The following is a 21,634-nucleotide window of genomic DNA, read 5'->3' as shown; positions in this document are numbered from 1 at the left end:
GTATACATAACTTATTCTACTCTTGAATTAACTGATCCTGCTATAAACATCATAGTATAAACTTCAATGTTTTCATATCTTAATTCCAACGTAGGGCCCAAGTTATTTTTCTGTCCGAGTTATAGCTTAATCCTGTGCATCATATCAACTTAAGTAGCATTTAATACTGATTCGTTTACTAGTATTATGACAGGAAATAAAAAAAATTCCGTTGTAAATGGCCCATTGCAAAATATTTATTGACAATTTGAGACATAGCACAGATACGTCTGTCAACTGCACGTGAACATTGCTCTCCTTGCCAATAAATTAATACATTAAAATAACGAAGGAGAAAAATATTCTGATGTAATCATATCTAGATGTATGGAAAATTTTATTAGAATAACTTTGGCGAAAATAGTATCGTGGTCCATTAGGAGAATCACGAGGTATTCGAATTTTAGTTGAGCTATTGAAATGAATTCATGCGAGGCAGAGGCGAGTGTTGTGTAGCAGGGCGGCGTTGGTCACAATAGCTTAAGTCACCAGTGATGGGGACTCAGACCACGCCGTTGGGAGTGCTGAACGTTGATAGAGCAACACTGACGGTCCCCTAAGCAGAAATATTGCGTAATGTGCAGAAGCAGACACCTCTTCACTAAGAACTGGAGGAAGAGTCCAATGTAACTTAGAATGGCGGAGGAAAATTAGGCCATCATAAAATTACGTATTGTCATAAGTAGGAGAATAAATTGTGTCAAATATCATTTAGAATTTGTCTCCCATGAAACGATCGATGTAAGTTTTTACAATATAAAAACGATTAACAAATCTTCGGGTGTACTATGTGACGTCATAGACAGCTGAGACAGACAGCAGTTGGGAGTGACACGCCATTATTAGGAGCAAACGGCTGGCAGTTGCTGTGGTTGGATATGCGCATATTGAGCCAATAACGTCTGACCAAGTAGAGACACGTAGGAAGTAAATGAATTTGATGTTGCCACAGTATATTTTGATCTTGATAACTTAGATAGACAATGCACAAAAATTTGTTCCACACGCGACGCCATCACTACAATTAATGTTGTAACCTGGATGATTTGACTCTTCCAGTGTATACTGCCTCAGTAATGAGATTTAATCGTCACTGAAGATCACTTGGTTCCGACAGTGACGTTATTTTATACCTTTGTGTCTAGAGAATATCAGTAATTCCTGAACCACCCTGGCGTTGCATGGGGAGACACGCGTGGAAGGCAGCAACAGTCCTATCCTGCATAACACAGCAGAGTTGTGTCAGCTTAGCAGTGTAAATTCGTGCACGAGAAACCTCTCCTCAAGTATATTTATAGAATGTAGCTGTTAAAGTGATACATATTGTTTCGTAGGCGTCTGAGGGAAAAGGGAAACGCCGGATGGTAATAGAATATCTGAACTGAAACTTTCGAAAAGTGTGCGCATCACCACTCGCATTTACGTTAAATATTTTGCTACGACTAAATTCTCTAGAATTGTAGGGTTTAAACATAATATTTAACAATCGGTGCTGCAACAAGATATATTTTACTTCTGTGTATTCTCTGTTTTGTGCATATTTATACATGAATGAATCTGAATTGCTATCGTGGAATTAACAACGTTGAGTGTTAATGTTTATTACATGCAGCAATGATAAAATTTCTTAGTTGTATTTTGTCTTTTTCTGTACAACTAATGGTATCACGAAATTAATGGTTCCTATGTATTCTGTAATTCTGCCTGCTATTTGAAGTACTTCAGAGGTCATTACAGACTTGAGTTCACGTGTAGTTTCTAGTCTGTATATAATTCAACAAAGTTACAGGCGAATTTGCCGTATAGAGGATTTAATTTTGAGTTATTTTTATTTCCATTTATCAACGCCTACGTTCCACTGCCGGCCCATTGGCTAATTGGCTAACAAGAACCACATGTTCTAAAGAACCCGATCTACTCCTTGGAACGATAAATGAAAAGAGAGAGAAAATAGCACATACTTGTTACTAGGTACACTGCAATTTTTGGGAAAGTCATCCCTTTAACGCCCTTACACAGATAAACAGTTACACAAACAAACACTTGAACTAGGCCTTTACATTCCCTTGCCTGGGTTGTATTGTCCTACAAGTAAATGAAAAATGGCTCAAATCTCTTTACCCCTCCTCATTACAACTCAGTACACCGTTTTGGGAGATACCCTTCGGATGAAAAGAAAATGCACTAACTGGAAACCTCCCCCCACACTGGACTTCCTGCGCCCCACTCTCAACTCGAATCTTATGTGGCTGACAAGGTCCGTGTATACTGTGGGTCACATCTTCAGCAGTCTGTTCCACCTCTCAGGTTTCTTCGCGTTTCAGTCGGAAGTTTCTCATCGATGTGTCAGAAAGCATATCCTCTCCTTTACGTCTTCCAGCGTAGGTAGACTAAAGCGGTCGGATATCTGAGGAGATTTGATTGCAGGTCATCTGCAATGTAACTTTCTTACACACACACACACACACACACACACACACACACACACATACACACACAAACAGCCACGAGGTTTTCACGTTTCCGTGTAGGATTTATTGTCTCAGAAATAAATTACGAATACCTCCAAACCCTTAACTGTGCCGAAATTTTACATAGATTTCCTTGGCTGTAATGAAAATGCGAGAAATGACAATCCCCTCCAAAGTATTATGAAATGGGATCACCTGTGCTCCGTTCCCAGTGCTTTCGGATTGGGCTGAAGAGCTGTAATGGGGGCAGATCCCAAATATCGTGCCATCATTCAGCTAAGTAATTAAAAGTGAAACAATGATACACATTATTAAAAGTATATTGTGATTCTGGTCAATGCAAATCATTAACGTTATTCTCTCATATACACATTCCATGCATTTATTTTTTCTGGACTATATGTTCAAAAACGAAATTCAAGAAAGCTCCAATGCCCCACTAGCGAGCAAGATTTTCAGATGGTTTTTCTTTGTTACAAGAACTTGATTGCGGAGCTGAAAATCCGTTCTCAAATATTCATTTTTGGCAAATCTTCCGTCCTAGTTTCAGAACTGACTGTGCAAGAACCGACAGATGCAATGAGCTGAATCTCAAACGTCATGTTCTAGATTATTACTTGTACCGTAGATCATGAATACGACACTTCGTAATGATGTGGAACGTGTCAGGTTAATAAAAGGTGTCTATACAAGATATTACATTACACAAAATATTACATGACACTTAATATTTTTTAATTTTTTTGGGACGGGGCTGTGGAAACTACCCACTTACTATATCCAAAAATTCATCTAATGAGTAGAAGGAGTTGCCATTCAGAAATTCTTTTAATTTCCTTTTAAATGCTATATGGCTATCTGTCAGACTTTTGATGCTATTAGGTAAGTGACCAAAGACTTTTGTGGCAGCATAATTTACCCCTTCTGAGCCAAAGCTAGATTTAACCTCGAGTAATGAAATCATCCTTTCTCCTAGTGTTGTAGCCATGTACACTGCTATTACATTTGAATTCGTTGTTAATAACAAATTACATAAGTGAATATATATATATATATATATATATATATATATATATATATATATATATATATATATATATTTTGTGAGGTTACAGTAAAGATCCCTTGCTCTTTAAATAAGTGTCTGTAGGATGATCTTGGATGAGCTCCAGCAATTATTCTGATTACACGCTTTTGTGCAATGAACACTCTTTTACTCAGTGATGAGTTATCCCAGAATATGATGTCATACAAAAGCAGAGGATGAAAATAGGCGTGGTAAGCTAATTTACTGAGATGTATATCGCCAAAATTTGCAATGACTCTAATAGCATAAGTAGCTGAACTCAAACGTTTGAGCAGATATTCAGTGTGTTTTTTCCAGTTCAACCCCTCATCAATGCATACACCTAGAAATTTTGAATATTCTACCTTAGCTACCGATTTCTGACCGAAGTCTGTATTTATTAATAGTGTCATTCCATTTACTGTGTGGAACTGTATATACTGACCATTTGGTCATGGACTGAAAAATAAAGTAAATAGCATTTGTTGACTTAATATAATTAGGCGTTCATTAACAGATGTGCCATTCTGTTGCACCATCGTAGGCAGCAAATAAGCAGCCTGGAACAACCATCCCGACAGCGATCAGGACGCGATACTAGGTCAGCAGAATGTTTTATTCCCTTGGTTGGGCATTTTAAAAAGCACTACATTCTAGACTGAGTCAATGCGTATTTTTCGAAGCATTACAAACATCCTTTTAAGGTCTGAAATTAAAATTACTGATTAGTGAGTGAATCAGACTTCACCCATGAGAAATGCTGTAAAACTTTCACTCTTAAACTGAGCTGTTTGAGCTTTACACACTCGTGTATGACGTTTACTGTTCCACTTTCTAACCTACATATTCATACAGGACTGCTCCATATGTTTATTTCGTTTCTTTTCTTTTACTTTGTCTAAAAAAATGAGAGAAACGCGTTAAAAAACGAAAGAAATCAGCTTTTGTACTGGTATGATGCCATTCTCAATTTCTTTCTATTTTACGCTTATCTTTTCATTTATAGGTATCTGCTACTCTTAACATCCTCCATAATTTACTCTATATTTCCCAGTCTGTATCTGTGCTACATATTCCACCTCTAGCACTTGGTCCAGGCCCAAGGAAACGAATATATTAAGTTGTTAGCGACTAGCTACTGAAACATTTACAAAATCGCTCTAGACACAGTTTTGTAGTGACATACTCTGTGGCGGCACTGTCATCAGAACGACGTAGACGACACCGGCGAAGGCAGCCCAGGACACGTAGCGGTACAAGCAGTAAGTGACGAGCGCCAGCTGCAGGAAGCTCAGCCAAAGGAAGTTGCCGTATACCGACGCCACGTCGAAGCGGGCCACGTCGTTAGACATCAGGTTGATCACCTGGCCGGTGGCAGTGGCGTCCATCGACTGCTTGTTGATGCGCAGCACCTGGAACAAAATTTGAAAACGTCAGTACTTTTTCACAATGGGCCTATTAGTCAGATTAACCACTTCATTTGCACTACTAGTTGTTTGAACCAAACTCACACCGTTACTCAATAAACACAGGGGACAATATATGGTTCAAATGGCTCTGAGCACTATGGGACTTAACTTCTGAGGTCATCAGTCCCCTAGAACTTAGAACTACTTAAACCTAACTAACCTAAGGACATCACACACATCCATGCCCGAGGCAGGATTCGAACCTGCGACCGTAGCGGACGCCCGGTTCCAGACTGTAGCGCCTAGAGCCGCTCGGCCATCCCGGCCGGCAACAATATGTGGTTTCCTAGTTGAACTCTATGGCAAGATTGTAGTGCAAGTGGTTTCTCTTTAAGTTTCTCCAGCTTATCACTGTCAAAACGTACAGACGGATATTGATTGAAAGGAAAGAAGATAAAGAAAATCGATGTAGGCACTGAATTATGTGGTACGGAAGTTTAATCAGTCGACTCGTATTTTAGTGGAATTAGATTCAACCCCCACCGGCAACCGATATTTGCAATTAGACTGAATCATATTGTGCAGCAAGAGTGAAGTGACAGCCTTTGTGATCGTCGATAGCTATGTAGAGTCCGCGCAGGATGCACAGTGACCAATTTCAGTCCAAAGTGCTGAGGGAGTACATTCGTTTATCCGAAAGGAGAGGCAGTCAGTTTTGCAGCTTTCGGCTGGTCGGCGATGACAGAATCGAGACGCACGCCCTGTAATCTTTCTCAAAGGATTTTGGTAGAGACTATTCCGTAAAAAAATTCACTTTTGTCTTGCTTATACCCATATATGTCAGGTACATGATGATGTGCCCATCATTTCGCTCCCGCCCGCTGTGGCCGAGCGGTTCTAGGCGCTTCAGTCTGCAATCGCGCGACCGCTACGTCGCAGGTTCGAATCCTGCCTCGCGCATGGATGTGTGTGATGTCCTTAGGTTAGTTAGTTTAAGTAGTTCTAAGTTCTAGGGGACTGATGACCTCAGATGTTAAGTCCCATAGTGCTCAGAGCCATTTGAACCATCATTTCGTTAATGATCATGTTGTTGTTGTTGTTGTGGTTTTCAGTCCAGAGACTGGTTTGATGCAGCTCTCCATGCTACTCTATCCTGTGCAAGCTTCTTCATCTCCTAGTACTTAGTGCAACCTACATCCTTCTGAATCTGCTTAGTGTATTGATCTCTTAGTCTCCCTCTACGATTTTTACCCTCTACGCTGCCCTGCAATGCTAAATTTGTGATCCCTTGATGCCTCAGAACATGTCCTACCAACCGATCCCTACCTCTAGTCAAGTTGTGCCACAAACTCCTCTTCTCCCCAACCCTATTCAGTACCTCCTCATTAGCCTCCCATCTAATCTTCAGCATTCTTCTGTAGCACCACATTTCGAAAGCTTCAATTCTCTTCTTGTCCAAATTACACTCCTGGAAATGGAAAAAAGAACACATTGACACCGGTGTGTCAGACCCACCATACTTGCTCCGGACACTGCGAGCACGCACGGCACAGCGGACACACCAGGAACCGCGGTGTTGGCCGTCGAATGGCGGTAGCTGCGCAGCATTTGTGCACCGCCGCCGTCAGTGTCAGCCAGTTTGCCGTGGCATACGGAGCTCCATCGCAGTCTTTAACACTGGTAGCATGCCGCGACAGCGTGGACGTGAACCGTATGTGCAGTTGACGGACTTTGAGCGAGGGCGTATAGTGGGCATGCGGGAGGCCGGGTGGACGTACCACCGAATTGCTCAACACGTGGGGCGTGAGGTCTCCACAGTACATCGATGTTGTCGCCAGTGGTCGGCGGAAGGTGCACGTGCCCGTCGACCTGGCACCGGACCGCAGCGACGCACGGATGCACGCCAAGACCGTAGGATCCTACGCAGTGCCGTAGGGGACCGCACCGCCACTTCCCAGCAAATTAGGGACACTGTTGCTCCTGGGGTATCGGCGAGGACCATTCGCAACCGTCTCCATGAAGCTGGGCTACGGTCCCGCACACCGCTAGGCCGTCTTCCGCTCACGCCCCAACATCGTGCAGCCCGCCTCCAGTGGTGTCGCGACAGGCGTGAATGGAGGGACGAATGGAGACGTGTCGTCTTCAGCGATGAGAGTCGCTTCTACCTTGGTGCCAATGATGGTCGTATGCGTGTTTGGCGCCGTGCAGGTGAGCGCCACAATCAGGACTGCATACGACCGAGGCACACAGGGCCAACACCCGGCATCATGGTGTGGGGAGCGATCTCCTACACTGGCCGTACACCACTGGTGATCGTCGAGGGGACACTGATAGTGCACGGTACATCTAAACCGTCATCGAACCCATCGTTCTACCATTCCTAGACCGGCAAGGGAACTTGCTGTTCCAACAGGACAATGCACGTCCGCATGTATCCCGTGCCACCCAACGTGCTCTAGAAGGTGTAAGTCAACTACCCTGGCCAGCAAGATCTCCGGATCTGTCCCCCATTGAGCATGTTTGGGACTGGATGAAGCGTCGTCTCACGCGGTCTGCACGTCCAGCACGAACGCTGGTCCAACTGAGGCGCCAGGTGGAAATGGCATGGCAAGCCGTTCCACAGGACTACATCCAGCATCTCTACGATCGTCTCCATGGGAGAATAGCAGCCTGCATTGCTGCGAAAGGTGGATATACACTGTACTAGTGCCGACATTGTGCATGCTCTGTTGCCTGTGTCTATGTGCCTGTGGTTCTGTCAGTGTGATCATGTGATGTATCTGACCCCAGGAATGTGTCAATAAAGTTTCCCCTTCCTGGGACAATGAATTCACGGTGTTCTTATTTCAATTTCCAAGAGTGTATTTATCGTCCATGTTTCACTTCCATACAAGGCCACACTCCATACAAAAACTTTCAGAAACGGCTTCCTGACACTTAAATCTATGCTCGATGCTAACAAATTTTTATTCTTCAGAAACGCTTTCCTTGCCATTGCCAGCCTACATTTTATATCCTCTCTACTTCGACCATAATCAGTTATTTTGCTCCCCAAATAGGAAAACTCCTTTACTGCTTTAAGTGTCTCATTTCCTAATCTAATTCCCTCAGCATCACCTGATTTAATTTGACTACATTCCATTGTCCTCATTTTGCTTTTGTTGATGTTCATCTTATATCCTCCTTTCAAGACACTGTCCATTCCGTTCAACTGCTCTTCCTAGTCCTTTTCTGTCTCTGACAGAATTACAATGTCGTCGGCGAACCTTAAAGTTTTCACTTTTTACTCCATGGATTTTAATACCCACTTCGAATTTTTCTTTTGTTTCCTTTACTGCTTGCTCAATGTACAGATTGAACAACATCGGGGAGAGGCTACAACCCTGTCTCACTCCCTTCCCAACCACTGCTTCCCGTTCATGTCCCTCGACTTTTATAACTGCCATTTGCTTTTTGTACAAATTGTAAATAGCCTTTCGCTCTCTGTATTTTATCCCTGCCACCTTCAGAATTTGAATGAGAGTATTCCAGTCAACAATGTCAAAAGCTTTCTCTACGTCTACAAATGCTAGAAACGTAGGTTTACCTCAACTTAATCTAGCTTCTAAAATAAGTCGTAGAGACAGTTTTGCCTCACGTCTTCCCATATTTCTACGGAGTCCAAACTGATCTTCCCCGAGGTCAGCTTCTACCAATTTCTCCATTCGTCTGTAAAGAATTCGCGTTAGTATTTTGCAGCTGTGACTAATTTAACTCATAGTTCGGCAATTTTCACATCTGTCAGCGTCTGCTTTCTTTGGGATTGGAATTATTATATTCTTCTTGAAGTCTGAGGGTATTTCGCCTGTCTCATACATCTTGCTCATCAGATGGTAGAGTTTTGTCAGAAATGGCTCTCCCAAGGCTGTCAGTAGTTCTAATGGAATATTGTCTACTCCCGGCGCCTTGTTTCGGCTTAGGTCTTTCAGTGCTCTATCAAACTCTTCACCCAATATCATATCTCCCATTTCATCTTCATCATCTTCCATTTCTATAACATTGCCCTCAAGTAAATCGCCCTTGTATAGACCCTCTATATACTCCTTCCACCTTTCTGCTTTCCCTTCTTTGCTTAGAACTGGGTTTCCATCTGAGCTCTTAATATCCATACAAGTGGTTCTCTTTTCTCCAAAGGTCTCTTTAATTTTCCTATAGGCAGTATCTATTTTACCCCTGGTGAGATAAGCCTCTACATCCTTACATTTTTCCTCTAGCCATCCCTGCTTAACCACTTTGCACTTCCTGTCGATCTCATTTTTGAGACGTTTGTATTCCTTTTTGCCTGCTTCATTTACTGCATTTTTATATTTTCTCCTTTCATCAATTAAATTCAATATTCCTTCTGTCACCCAAGGATTTCTACTAGCCCTCGTCTTTTTACCCACTTGAGCCTCTGCTGCCTTCACTACTTCATTCCTCAAAGCTACCCATTCTTCTTCTACTGTATTTCTGTCCCCCATTCTTGTCAATTGTTCCCTTATGCTCTCCCTGAAACTCTGTACAACGTCTGGTTTAGTCAGTTTATCCAGGTCCCATCTCCTAAAATTCCCACCTTTTTGCAGTTTCTTCAGTTTTAATCTTCATAAGCAGTAGATTGTGGTCAGAGTCCACATCTGACCCTGGAAATGTCTTAAATTTAAAACCTGGTTCCTAAATCTCTGTCTTACCATTATATAATCTATCTGAAACCTGTCACTATCTCCAGGCTTCTTGCATTTATACAACCTTCTTTCATGATTCTTAAACCAAGTGTTAGCTATGATTAAGTTTTGCTCTGCGCAAAATTCTACCAGGCGGCTTCCTCTTTCATTTCTTAGCCCCAATCCATTTTCACCTACTATGTTTCCTTCTCTCCCTTTTCCTACTCTTGATTTCCAGTCACCCATGACTATTAAATTTTCGTCTCCCTTCACTACCTGAATAATTTCTTTTATCTCATCATACATTTCATCAATTTCTTCGTCATATGCAGCGCTAGTTGGCATATAAACTTGCACTATTGTAGTAGGCGTGGGCTTCCTGTCTGTCTTGGCCACAATAATGCGTTCACTATGCTGTTTGTAGTAGCTTACCCGCACTCCTATTTTTTTATTCATTATTAAACCTAATCCTGCATTACCCCTATTTGATTTTGCATTTATAACCCTGCATTCACCTGACCAAAAGTCTTGTTTCTCCTGCCACCGAACTTCACTAATTCCCACTATATACAACTTTAACCTATCCATTTCCCTTTTTAAATTTTCTAACCTATCTGCCCGATTAAGGGATCTGACATTACACGCCCCGATCCGTAGAAGGGCAGTTTTCTTTCTCCTGATAACGACGTCCTCTTGAGTAGTTCCCGCCCGGAGATCCGAATGGGGGACTATTTTAACTCCGGAATATTTTACCCAAGAGGACGCCATCATCATTTATCCATACAGTAGAGCTGCATGCCCTCGGGAAAAATTACGGCCGTAGTGTGCCCTTGCTTTCAGCCGTTCGCAGTACCAGCACAGCAAGGCCGTTTTGGTTAGTGTTACAAGGCCAGATCAGTCAATCATCCAGACTGTTGCCCCTGCAACTACTGAAAAAGCTGCTGCCCCTCTTCAGGAACCATACGTTTGTGTGGCCTCTCAACAGATAGATATCCCTCCGTTGTGGTTGCACCTACGGTACGGCTATCTGTATCGCTGAGGCACGCAAGCCTCCCCACCAACGGCAAGGTCTATGGTTCATGGGGGGAGGTTAATGATTATAGTTATTGCGATATTAATATGGAAGTAGGAGACAATGCGCGAAATTAGAAAATGTTTGCAATGAAAGATAGGGGTCGCTATGATATTGCGTTTGGTGCATGTTACATAACGCATTGCTGTGTATTAAACGTAGCGGGCATATTGAATTTTTCTTTAGACCTGGATGGAGGTCTCTATCTGTCACCAATATCGAGAAAATTAATCTGTTGTAGCATACTCATTTGCCATGGCGCCGCGACAACGATGTAGCCAGAGGGTATACAGCTATATGGTTATTATGGAAAAGTTAATTATCCGCCCTGTTACTCCACAGTGCAGTTGCGTCTGCACAGCGTGTTGGTGAGGTGACGCTGTGTAAACTCCGCTGTGTTACGGCAAAAGAAACAAATTTTAACACGGAAACGAGAGAAGTGTGTAGGTTTTACTCAAATTTCGCTAATCATGTCGCTTCTCTGAAAGTTATTAATGTTTAACAAGGCAGGTGAAAATAGATCGCTGCATCTGCAGCGGAATTCTTTTTAGATACTAACCAAAGCAGAAGTGACAGAACTTTTTGAATGGTCATCATGCAAGGGTGGTCGTCGAGGGACTGCACTTAATATCTGGAAAAAATGTGAGCATTTCAGTTTAAAATGTCGCTTCCCCTCCAGCGGTCGGCATTTCCCATATAGCGCCTGCCGGTAACCCTCACCACTACTGCCCTGCAGACGTCCATTCCTCTTTTCCTTTTTACTGGTTGTATTTGTCCCTGTACTTAGTTGTCTGGCTGTGATGCTGTAACAAACAAATCAGTTACAACTGCTTACCACCTCAGTCATTCTGTATGTGTCGATTCAGACTGTGCAGGTATCAAATCAAGATCAGTGATTCTGTGGAGTGAGAACACTCAAAGAGCGGAATAGAGCCCTATTATTCCCCCTGAGGAACAACAGATCTGGATCTTCCAGCGGTGTTATCGAAAGTCACGTGCCACGAGCGCTAAATGGCATCTTTAACGTAGCATTGCATTTCAAAAAAATATTCAGTAGGCTGTTCCAGCAACCTGCAGATACTGAATCATTCGAAACAGGGAAACAGGGCTTACACGCCAGGTATGGAGGAGCGAGAGTTAAGACGTCTAGAAGATGATGCTGAAAGAAATGTGCAGGGACGTGGAGCAGCTGTCTAATATCCACGCCAGCGGGTGATATAGATAGCGCTTCATAGGCTTTGCAACTTGTGAGTACAGAGCGCCACCAGAGGCTCGTTAGTCGGTGGCTGTGACTATACCCCCATTGGCTTTCATTGCTTTGAATAAGTCTTCGGACAGCTGGGAAGGCTCCCTGCGCCGTTTTGTACGGTACTTTTTGCTTATGGCATTTCTGGGCAGCAAAGTACATTGCTCCTGTCCTCTGCTAGTAGTTTATATGAAGCAGTGCAGAATTTGCACTCACTCTGGGCCATAGTGATTTGTGTTTCAGTGATATATGTGCTCTCATAAATAAACACTACGGTTAACAAACGCACCTCGTTACTGCTGCGCTACAGTTTAATTAGTGTCATAAATAATATGGACAGTCAGACGCCACATCAGTGGCTGACTCGCAGTGTCTCATATGCAGGTAAAATACCACGTGTCTGAGCTGTAAAGCGTCGTATAACAGTCGTCGATTCGGGATATGGTGATGTGCCTTGTCCTTAACAGACAGGTCACTGCAAAAGCTTTGGGTATGTCTGATCCTAGTCTAGGTGAAGTGCTTACAACTGCTAAATCCTTTAAGATTGCTTCGCCAGCTAAGCCTGCTTTTAAAAATTAATTCAAGTTTTTCAAATTGTCAGTCACCATCGCAAACAGCGGTTAACTAATGATTGCTACACATCATTCTCTAATTCTGCCTCTAAAATCGCCTATTCACAGCCTGACTTGTCAGTCAACCCCCCAGCCCCTACTAAGTAGGTCGCCAACCCACCTGACTGCGTTTTGGTACGCTGTGCCTACGTGACAGGCGCTACCCGCTTTGAGTGACGACGGGTTAGATGGTAGGCAGCCGTAAGGGCAAGCAGCTAGATGTCTGCCAGTGAGCCGAGCATGGACCTAAATGCTGTAAAGCTGCCCACAGGTGCACTCAGCTGAGGGTGTCTGTTATTTGGTCAGCCTGTGTATGTTAATCAGGTGGGTCAGAAACACTCTCCCTCCTTAGCGTTGCATCATTCGTCATGCACGCTGAAGAAACTCCAGTCCACTCTGGCCCTAACCGTGGCCCGCGGGCACAACAGAAGCTGTTACCCATATAATGAGGGACAATGTTAGGCCTGCAGCAAGTGTGGTCGCCCAGAAACTGCGTACAGCAAGCAGAAGGAAGGAAGAAACATTTGGGTTTAACGTCTGGTCAACACTGAGATCATTACAGTCAGAGCGGATTATTTCAAGGATGGGGAAGGAAATGCCCTTTCAAAGGACCTGTCCTGTAATTTTCCTGTAGTGATTCAGGGAAATCACAGAAAATCTGAATTTGGATGGCCAAACAGAGATTTGAACCGCCATCCTCCTGAATGCGATTAACAATCAGCCCACCAGCAGCATGGTCAGCCGCAGTGAGAGTACACTGCTGTGATCTATTATCACCATGGCTGTGGGGCAGGAGGGCACCACGAAAGTTCACTTTGGACTTCACACTGTGGCTTGACAATCAATGGCTTGGTTTGTCTCCACAACGAAAGGCCCAGCGCCTGTCCTGCCCTATTTCTGTAGGCCATTCCTCTCCTCAGATAAATGTCGCTGGCAGCTAAGTACAAAAACACTGAACACATACTAACCAACTACTAACATTCACGGCTTACACACATTTACCTGCATGGGTTCACAGTAGAGGAGCAAGTTAATTTAATGTGCAGTACCTTTTGCTGATCTTTATGCCCTGACTGCTTCTTGTAGGAAGATTTTTGAACTAACACTTGGGTTTGCACGCAGCTTTTACCTCTCACATTTCTCTAAAGCCTTCTGAAGTGGCAAAATTTTGCTGAGCTCGCCTGCTTTTTTTGCAATTACTGAGGCTCTTCAGTCTAAACACGCAGGTCTTCTCGAGCAATGTGTTATTTCCCAGGTTTCCATCAGTCACGGGCAACGCCTACGGTGGTCATTAAGAAACCGAACAGTTCATCACGCATTTGTAGTGATCTGAAGCCCACCATTAATTCGCCTAATGCTGATCTCTACGCATTGTCTTGCGTGGTGGAGTTGTTGGCTGAACTGGCCACGGGCCGTTGTAATTCCAAGACAGATTGAAAGAATGTGTATCTCCAGCTGCTGCTTGATGATGCTTCAAACAATTTACTAGTTTTAAGTATGCCACGCAGGTTATTCAGGTAAGGTCGCTTACCGCTTGGGGCTGAGGATGCATCCGCCATTTCTCAAAAGTACTTGTAACAACTGAGTCAATGTATTCCGCACTGTGTTAATTATTTGGACGAGATTATCACTAAGGGGTCGCCCCACATGGAAAATCACAAGAAACTAGAATCCTTTTTTAAGCGGCTCCAGGAAAATGATTTACGCTGTCAATTGGAAAAGTGTAGTTTCCTTGCCGCCATCATCAAACACTTGCGTCACATTCTTAGTCATAACGATATCACACCTACGCACAACAGACGTATCCCACTTTGGCACTGCGGAAGTTTTGTCCCACAAGTTGTCAGATCGCTCTGAGAGCATAATCGACTGTCCCACCGAAACATTAAACACTGCGCAGCTTATTTATTGCCAAATAGAGATGGAGGCTTTAGCAATTATTATTTGTGGGTTCAAGACATTTTATATATATTTGTATGGCAGAAAATTCTACCAATTGACTGACAACAAACCTTTGATTCCCTTGTTCAGGCATCGCTCTAAGCTCCCAGGCAAGACGACAAAGCGCTTGCACCGTTGGGTGTTGTTGTTAAGCGAATAGCACTACGAATCTTCTGCACCTGTGGTCTATGGCTAGCTAGCTTCTTTGATTAGTAATCAAACCGTCATGTATTCCGTGTTCAACCCGCCACAGCTTAAATTTTGATTGATAGTCAGCTATTGGCGGTCGAAAAACTTTCGGCATAAGAAGTCACCCTCAATGTGCCAACGGCCTTGTCAAAGAAGGCTGAGGAGCAGACAGCGGTTCAGGGCACTCTTTTATCCTTGGAGTGGGAAACTGTCCATAAAGGCAGAAGAATCAGCAATGATTTAGGATATAATGATGCAAAAGGCAATAGAAACCAACGCATTAAAGACACATAACGTGTATCCACAGTACGCGTGGTCTGTAATTGAAAAAGTGTATTGATGATCTGTCCACTGACAAAGGATTCTGGAATAGTGCCCCATTCTGATCTCCGGAAGAGGATTGCCAGGGGGGTGGTGACCATGAGTGAAAGAGTGAATAATAAACGAAAGGATAGTGTTCGATGCGTGGAATGTCAGAAGCTTGAATGTGGTAGGGAAGCTAGAGAATCTAAAAAGGGAAATGCAAAGGCTCAATCTAGATATAGTAGGTGTCATTGAAGCAATATGGAAAGGAAAGGATTTCTGGGCAGATGATTATAGGGTAATATCAACAGCAGCAGAAAATGATATAACTGGAGTAAGATCCGTTATGAATAAAAGGTAGGGCAAAGAACGTGTTACAATGAACAGTTCGTGATAGTGTTGTTCTTGTCAGAATCGACAGCAAACCCACACCTACAAAGATAGATCAGGTATACATGCCGATGTCGCAAGCTGAAGATGAAGAGATAGATAAAGTACATGCGGATATTGAAAGGATAGTACAGTACATAAAGGGAAATGAAAATCTAATATTCATGGGGTGCTGGAATGCAGTTGTATGAGAAACAGTAGAAGAAAAGGTTACAGGAGAATTTGGGCTTGGAACAAGGAATGAGAGAGGAGAAAGACCAATTGAGTTCTGTCATAAATTTCAGCTAGTAATAGTGAATACTCTGTACAAAAATCACAAGAGGAGGAGGTATACTTGGGAAAGACCGGGTGACACGGAAGGATTTCATTTAGATTACATCATGGCCAAACAGAGATTCCGAAATCAGATACTGGATTGCAAGGCGTACCCACGAGCAGATATAGATTCAGATCACAATATAGTAGCGATGAAGAGTAGGCTGAAGCGTAAGACATTAGTCAGGGAGAATCAATACTCAAAGAAGTGAGATGCAGAAGTACCAAGGGATGATGAGACACGCTTGAAATCTCTAAGGCTTTAGACACAGCAATAAGGAATAGCTCAGTAGGCAGTACAGTTGAAGAGGAATGGACATCTCTGAAAAGGGCAGTCACAGAAGTTGGAAAGAAAAACATAAATATAAAGAAGGTACGTGTGAAGAAACCATGCGTAACATAAGAAGTATTACAGTTGATCGATGAAAGAAGAAAATATAAAAATGATCTGGGAACTTCAGGAATACAGAACTACGATATCTACAATATGTACAAGGGCCAAGAGGGAATAATAAGAGTGGACGACTACGAACGGATTAAAGAGGGTGTGAGACAAGGATGTTTTCTTTCCCCCCTACTGTTCGATCTGAACATCGAAGAAGCAATGATGAAAATAAAAGATAGGTTCATGAGAGGAATTAAAATTCTAGGTGAAGGAATACCAATTATACGATTTGCTGATGGCTTTGCTATCCTGAGTGAAAGTGAAGAAGAATTACATTATCTGCTGAATGGAATGAACAATCTAATAAGTACACAATATGGACTGAGAGAAATCGAAGAAAGAGGAATCTAATGAGAAGTAACAAAAATGAGATCAGTGAGAAACTTAACATCGGTACTGATGGTCAAGAAGTAGATGAAGTTAAGGAATTCTGATGCCTTGGCTACAAAATAACCAATGAAGGACGAAGCAAGGAGGACATCAAAAGCAGACTAGCACTGGCAAAGAGGTCATTCCTAGCCAAGAAAAGTCTACTAGTATCAAACATAGGCCTTAATTCGAGGAGGAAATATCTGATAATGTACGTCTGAAACACAGCATTGTATGGTAGTGAAATGTGGACTGTGGGAAATCCGGAATAGAAGAGAATCGAAGCATTTCACATGAGGTGCAACAGCAGAATGTTATAAATTAGGTGGACTGGTAAGGTAGGGAATGAGGAGGTTGTGCGCAGAATCAGAGAGGAACGGGATATTTAGGGAACACTGGCAAGGAGAAGGGACAGGATGACAGGACTGCTGTTAATACTTCAGGGAATGACTTACTTGGTACTAGAGGGACCTGTAGATGGCAAAACCCGTAGAGGAAGACAGATTAGAATACACCCAGCAAATAATTGAGGATGTAGGTTGCAAGTGCTAATTTGAGACGAAGAAGTTGGCACAGGAGAGGAATTCGTGGCGGCCGCATAAACTAGTCAGAAAACTGATGACCCTCCAAAAAAAAACCTTACGAAATCCATTTCCTCTCACGGCCCAACGCACAAGTGCACATGCTCTGTCCCGCCTCCATGACAGGGAATTTGATTGCCAGGAAAGTGTTTGCTTCACAATCCTTAACGAATTCCAACTGATGGCACGCTAGGTAGCCTTGGCGCAATTGCATGACCAGTCCTGCAAAATGTTTTGTCAGCAGCCCAGAGAGGCTGGCTGGAGTATAATTCCTGCCAGGTCGTCCCAAGTTCTTGTAATTGTTTCGCACTGCTCTACTGCCTGAACACCGCAATTGATTTCTTAATGCTGGCCACAGACAGTCTGATTCCCTGGTGATCACCCAGACCCTGCTCTGGCCCTGCAGCCTCCAGTTACCGGTCTGACATTGATATTGACATTGAAAGTGTGTGCTACTTTTTTCGCGCCTGCTCCCTGAACCAGGCATCCCCATTACCAAATTTCTCGCCATGGCCCTGCCCTGGTCACCAGTGGGAAAGGGACGATGTCGATTCGCTGGGGCTTTTCAGGGAGCTATGTGGCAGCTGGTAATGTACGACCTCGGGGATACCCTCTGGAACTTCCCATTCTAGCACATGTTCTGTGCACTACCGCTTCTGGTACTATCCGTCCCTTGAAAGGATCTGCACCATTGAAGACACATTCGAATATGACTATGTGCTAGCGAAATATATATCCACCTCTGTCAACAGGATAATACCAGCTGAAATTCTGAAGGGGGATCGACAACGGACCCTGTTAGACTTCCTGTGTCCTATACACTGCGCTTATCCTGTCCACAGGCGCGCCTATGCACAGGTGACCTGTGTCTGGACATGTACATTCAGCCAAGGTGGACCCAAGGGGACAACATAGGATGTAGGAGGCGATAGCTGTTTGATGTCATGACAGGAGATATCCTCTTGAACAATCACCACAACCAGCCCAGACTGGACACCAGGGTTGCCACCAGCTAGGATTCTCACCATCTCCACATGCCTCCTGGACCTTGGTATGAGCACTGTCCCTGTCCCCCTCACTCGCTAGCAGGTGGATAAGGAGATCATGGTTTGTGGAGTCTATGGAGACCGTCCCTCTCCCCTTACTTTCCTTCACTCCAGTGGCACCACACCAGTTTATTGCAGAGGGGATGCCACCACTTCCACCACAACTGCAGCATTTGACGTGGCTCCCTGACTGAGTCGACCCTGAGCTGATGGTACTTGGTCTGCTCTCCCTCCCACACCACTGACACTTGCATGGGCCAAGACATTCTCGTCCGTGTGTGCCAATTTCAGGGAGGAGGGTCTTAATAAATCCACCAATAGAAATATATAGTGGGTGGGAGGTGCTACAACTCAAGGATGCAGAGCACCACCAGAGATGCAGAACGTGAGTCACATAGACTGAGCTACTGACAGCAACAGGCAAGCAAGCAACTGTGGCTCAGTGTTGTACAGTATACAGCATGTGCTGTTCCCAGTCACACCTAGCTTCTATGTGGATACTGACCCGATTGTGGACTTTGACTTGGTGGTGTTTGTTCAGTGCTTCATTCACTACTTGGATTTGTTCATGACGTACACGTTATCATCAAGTGCTGAATACGTTACAGTCAGAGTATTAGGTACAAGCACAGCCATTTAGTTATGAGCAATGTACATCAACAGAAAGACAGCCTACACGACAGAGTATTAACCTTTGTCGACGAACCTATGCTTACTTTCAGAAATGCTGGGCGTGTACAGTGCCTTTTTTTTACCATCACTACTTCCTGTCCGATTATGGGACACTGTTGTTTTAATAACACTCTGATGCACGGTCTGATGGCCTGTTTAACATTTTATTATTACTGTTAAACACTGCATTCAGTCGGGAGAATCAATCGTGTGGACAATTTGTTCCTTTTACGAAAGATTGCGAATTCCAGATGTGTACGAAGCCTTTTTGGACGATTTAACACAGACTCAGTGATTGCAAGCTCTCTTCGACACAGCTGAAACTTCCCCACTAATTACAGGGCCAACGTGATCATCAAATGACTCAGAAAAGACTCATTCGTTCATTCACTTCAGAACAAAAAAGTCACAAACCTTATTTACGAAGGAAATTGTGTATTCAATCCATCTCCATTACATGTCCATATCTCCGGTGATTCCACGTCTTAATTATTTTCCGTTTACAGTCTCTTTCTCTTCAAACAAACCGCTAGTGGCACAAATGTTAATTGGCTCGCTTTAGCGAGAAGAAAAGCAAAATATGTATCTCTCAGTAACACGTCAATCCCTCAACAGATACTCCAGAAGCTGTCCTAGTTACCCCTCTAACAACCATGGAGAATGCATATATGCATCTCTGATATTTCAAAGAATAAACTCTCTAGAAAATACTTTGGCGTCGTCGAGCTGTCGCCTCATACGTTACGAGAAAATCAGATCAGATACTTTTCCAAAGTGAATGAATGTGGATGGTTTGATTGACAATGATTAATTGGTGCGTGGTAGAGGGTATTTTCTGTGGGGACATTACAAGCCCCTCGCAGCGAGCGAAGATTGTGTGCCTAATTTTGATTTACCGAACACACTTCGCGAGCTATCTATCAGCGTGAGTAACCCGGAAGTGATGAGTGTCAGTCCTCCGACTGAAAAAAAAATTATGTTTAAGACAGACGAAGAAAAGAAACATTGAAAACAGAAGAAATGAAGAGACAGGTGCCGCGGCTGTATTGCTTTTAGGTGCATCAAGGTGTTATGTCTGCTGTGCACAACCAAGGAAGATGATCTTTCATGAAACTGTTATCAGGGTCTACCTATTCGGGAACTTTCTTAAGCAGGGAAACCTTGGAAAACCTCTTAAGCCTAGACCCCCAGCCTACGGTACATAGAAGATAGGAAATCCTACAGAAGAGAAAAAATAATTTTGAAATTGATCTCTAAATGAAAGATAGGTATCGATTTATATAACGATGTGGAGAAGAGTGATTTGTGCCTCCAGCTAAAAAAAAATTTACAATAAATAACTCGAGTTTTTTTTCTTTTTTTTTTTACAATCTTGTTCCCAGGACAATATCTTGCGGTGCTGAAACTCCCACGGATCTTGCATGTCCCCGACGTCCACATTTGTAGTCGGGTCTTCCACGCGGCCCACAATGGGAAGAGTAGAAGGGACAGGGATACCAGATTTTACATGCAACATTCATCCCAAAAGAATTAGCAATGACCGAAAGGGAAACTCTTCCTGTAAATGAACTGGTTAGGTTGCACCGTCCAAGATTCTCCTTTTTGAAAACAAAATCTCTATGGCTTCATGCATCCTTTTTCTTACGATGTACTGCAAGGAATTTAGCCATTGACTTAAAGTTTCCATTTATCCATTGACTAATGCTGTTGCCGAAAACATCATAATATTTACTCCAGTTTGAATTTTCTTTTGAACTTCGCATCACCACTTGTGCTTGTAAATCCAAAAATTCTGACACATTTTCCGTCAATGATTTATTCTTCGTAATTTAAAGGATTCATGCAACTTGCAGTAGATTTTGGATTCAAATCATCGAATAATGGAAAGTGTGGTTCATTTTATACAAAGACATAATCCATCATTTCCTTGAAAAGTCATATCATTTATCTATACTCATAAAATTTTTATCCTAAATACATATATTTCTCCGCTTGATTGCTGTAATGTAAAAGTTATTAGTAGTGAGTAATGTGGATTCACTTCTTTCATTTATTCTCTGATTCATCCGGCATTCATACATGCACATATATGGAAATGGATTTTCGAACAAAATTCCAGAGTGAACAAGACCCATTAAATAACTACTAATTCTATGAATCTTAGTTTCTTTTGACATTCAACAATAAATCAAGAACTCATAACGTCTAATTATGACACTTTTTTGAAGTTCAACATCAATCAGTTTCCCCTCGCGTTTGATGCGCGTCTCTTACAAAGTATATTTGTGTCGTCTATATCGATTCTAACTCTCGCGCCGACGTCAATTGTTTTGCGCGGGAAAATATCTTTGCGGCGTTAACCATCACTCATGATTCACTGCCTAAACGCATCACTTCACACGTTTACACATCTAAGCGTGCGCTTGAAATTATATATGAACATTCACTGGGAACCTCTTTTGATTATGCAGCGTCATTTTCGGGAAACATTTCTTTCTTCTTGAAGGTCATTCAGATCCTTTATAAATCTTGATGACATTAGCAATGCTAAAGTTCCATGTTTACCCAAACACAGGGGAAGCCTATCTCCACTATCTTCTTTGCAGCACTCGATAGTAATAGTTAGTCACTATTTCTACAATCTGTGTCACAGGTTAATTATTTCAGTTTAAAGTTTTCAAACACTAAACACACACAATTTATTGATATGTTTTTACGAGCGTTCATCTCTGTCACTCGCAACACCATCCCTCCCTATCTTCTAATTTTCATTAAATTTTTTCAAGTCGT

The 21,634-nt window shown here is 42.8% G+C and overlaps 1 protein-coding gene across 1 annotated transcript in view; it reads right to left on the bottom strand.

The window, feature by feature from the left end:
* LOC124775459 (ATP-binding cassette sub-family C member 4-like) overlaps nt 1-21,634 on the bottom strand; it is a 260,610-nt gene that overhangs the window by 175,406 nt on the left and 63,570 nt on the right. The window contains exon 5 of the mRNA XM_047250292.1: nt 4,763-4,988. Coding sequence (XP_047106248.1) covers nt 4,763-4,988 — 226 coding nt within the window. The remainder of the gene's footprint in view (nt 1-4,762; nt 4,989-21,634) is intronic.

The sequence above is a fragment of the Schistocerca piceifrons genome, chromosome 2 (genome assembly GCF_021461385.2).
Source record: "Schistocerca piceifrons isolate TAMUIC-IGC-003096 chromosome 2, iqSchPice1.1, whole genome shotgun sequence".
NCBI lineage: Eukaryota > Metazoa > Arthropoda > Insecta > Orthoptera > Acrididae > Schistocerca > Schistocerca piceifrons.
Note: the sequence above shows the minus strand (reverse complement) of the source record. Positions and strands in the feature narration are given on the sequence as shown.